We start from the raw sequence: 568 nt of genomic DNA, 5'->3' as shown, positions 1-568 counted from the left end.
AGGGAAGGAACCCAGTCTCGCTGGTCAGACGGGGAGAACCTCCCTGCTCCATCCTACCAGGCGCATCTCTGGCATCAGATCAGCCTTCAGCCTCTTCTTGTGCTCCACCGAGAGCTTGTAGTTGATCTGGGGCAGCTCCAGGTAGCCCAGGCCCAGCCCGACCTGCGGAGGGGACAGGGACCAGGTTGTGGGGGGTTGCGGGGCTCCGGCGGTGCCGACGGCCCCACGGACAGCAGCTCCTCACCTTGTACAGCTTGGGTTTGTGGGGCTGGAAGTCATCGGGGACGCAGGGCCGGATCTCCTCGGGCTGCCCCCTCAGCGCCTCCCAGAAGTCAGGGGTCTCCTGGCCCTGGCTGAGCAGCGTGATCTCCGCCTTCCCCTTCCGCTCGTTCTTGTTGATCTTCTCGGCGAAGAGCCTGGGGCGGCAGCAGGTGAGATGGCAGGGGGGCTCCCTGCACCCCCAATTCCCCCTCCTGCCCCAAACCAGCCCTACCTGGCCTTGGTGGTGCTGCTCAGCGTGGCCTGGACCCCGCGCCACACGAAGAGGTTGAGGCCGTGGTGCAGCAGG

At 66.2% G+C, this 568-nt stretch overlaps 1 protein-coding gene across 1 annotated transcript in view; it reads right to left on the bottom strand.

Annotated features, from left to right (window-relative positions):
- Nucleotides 1-568, bottom strand: part of FLII (flightless I homolog (Drosophila)) — a gene marked incomplete at both ends in the record, with an annotated part of 8,328 nt that overhangs the window by 2,847 nt on the left and 4,913 nt on the right. Inside the window, 3 exon segments of the mRNA XM_009873573.1 lie at nucleotides 58-162; nucleotides 245-416; nucleotides 494-568. The exon segment at nucleotides 494-568 is cut by the window's right edge and continues 9 nt beyond it. Coding sequence (XP_009871875.1) covers nucleotides 58-162; nucleotides 245-416; nucleotides 494-568 — 352 coding nt within the window.

The sequence above is a fragment of the Apaloderma vittatum genome, unplaced genomic scaffold, assembly GCF_000703405.1.
Source record: "Apaloderma vittatum isolate BGI_N311 unplaced genomic scaffold, ASM70340v1 scaffold26697, whole genome shotgun sequence".
NCBI lineage: Eukaryota > Metazoa > Chordata > Aves > Trogoniformes > Trogonidae > Apaloderma > Apaloderma vittatum.
The sequence above is the reverse complement of the archived record's forward strand: the minus strand, read 5'-3'. Positions and strand labels throughout refer to the sequence as shown.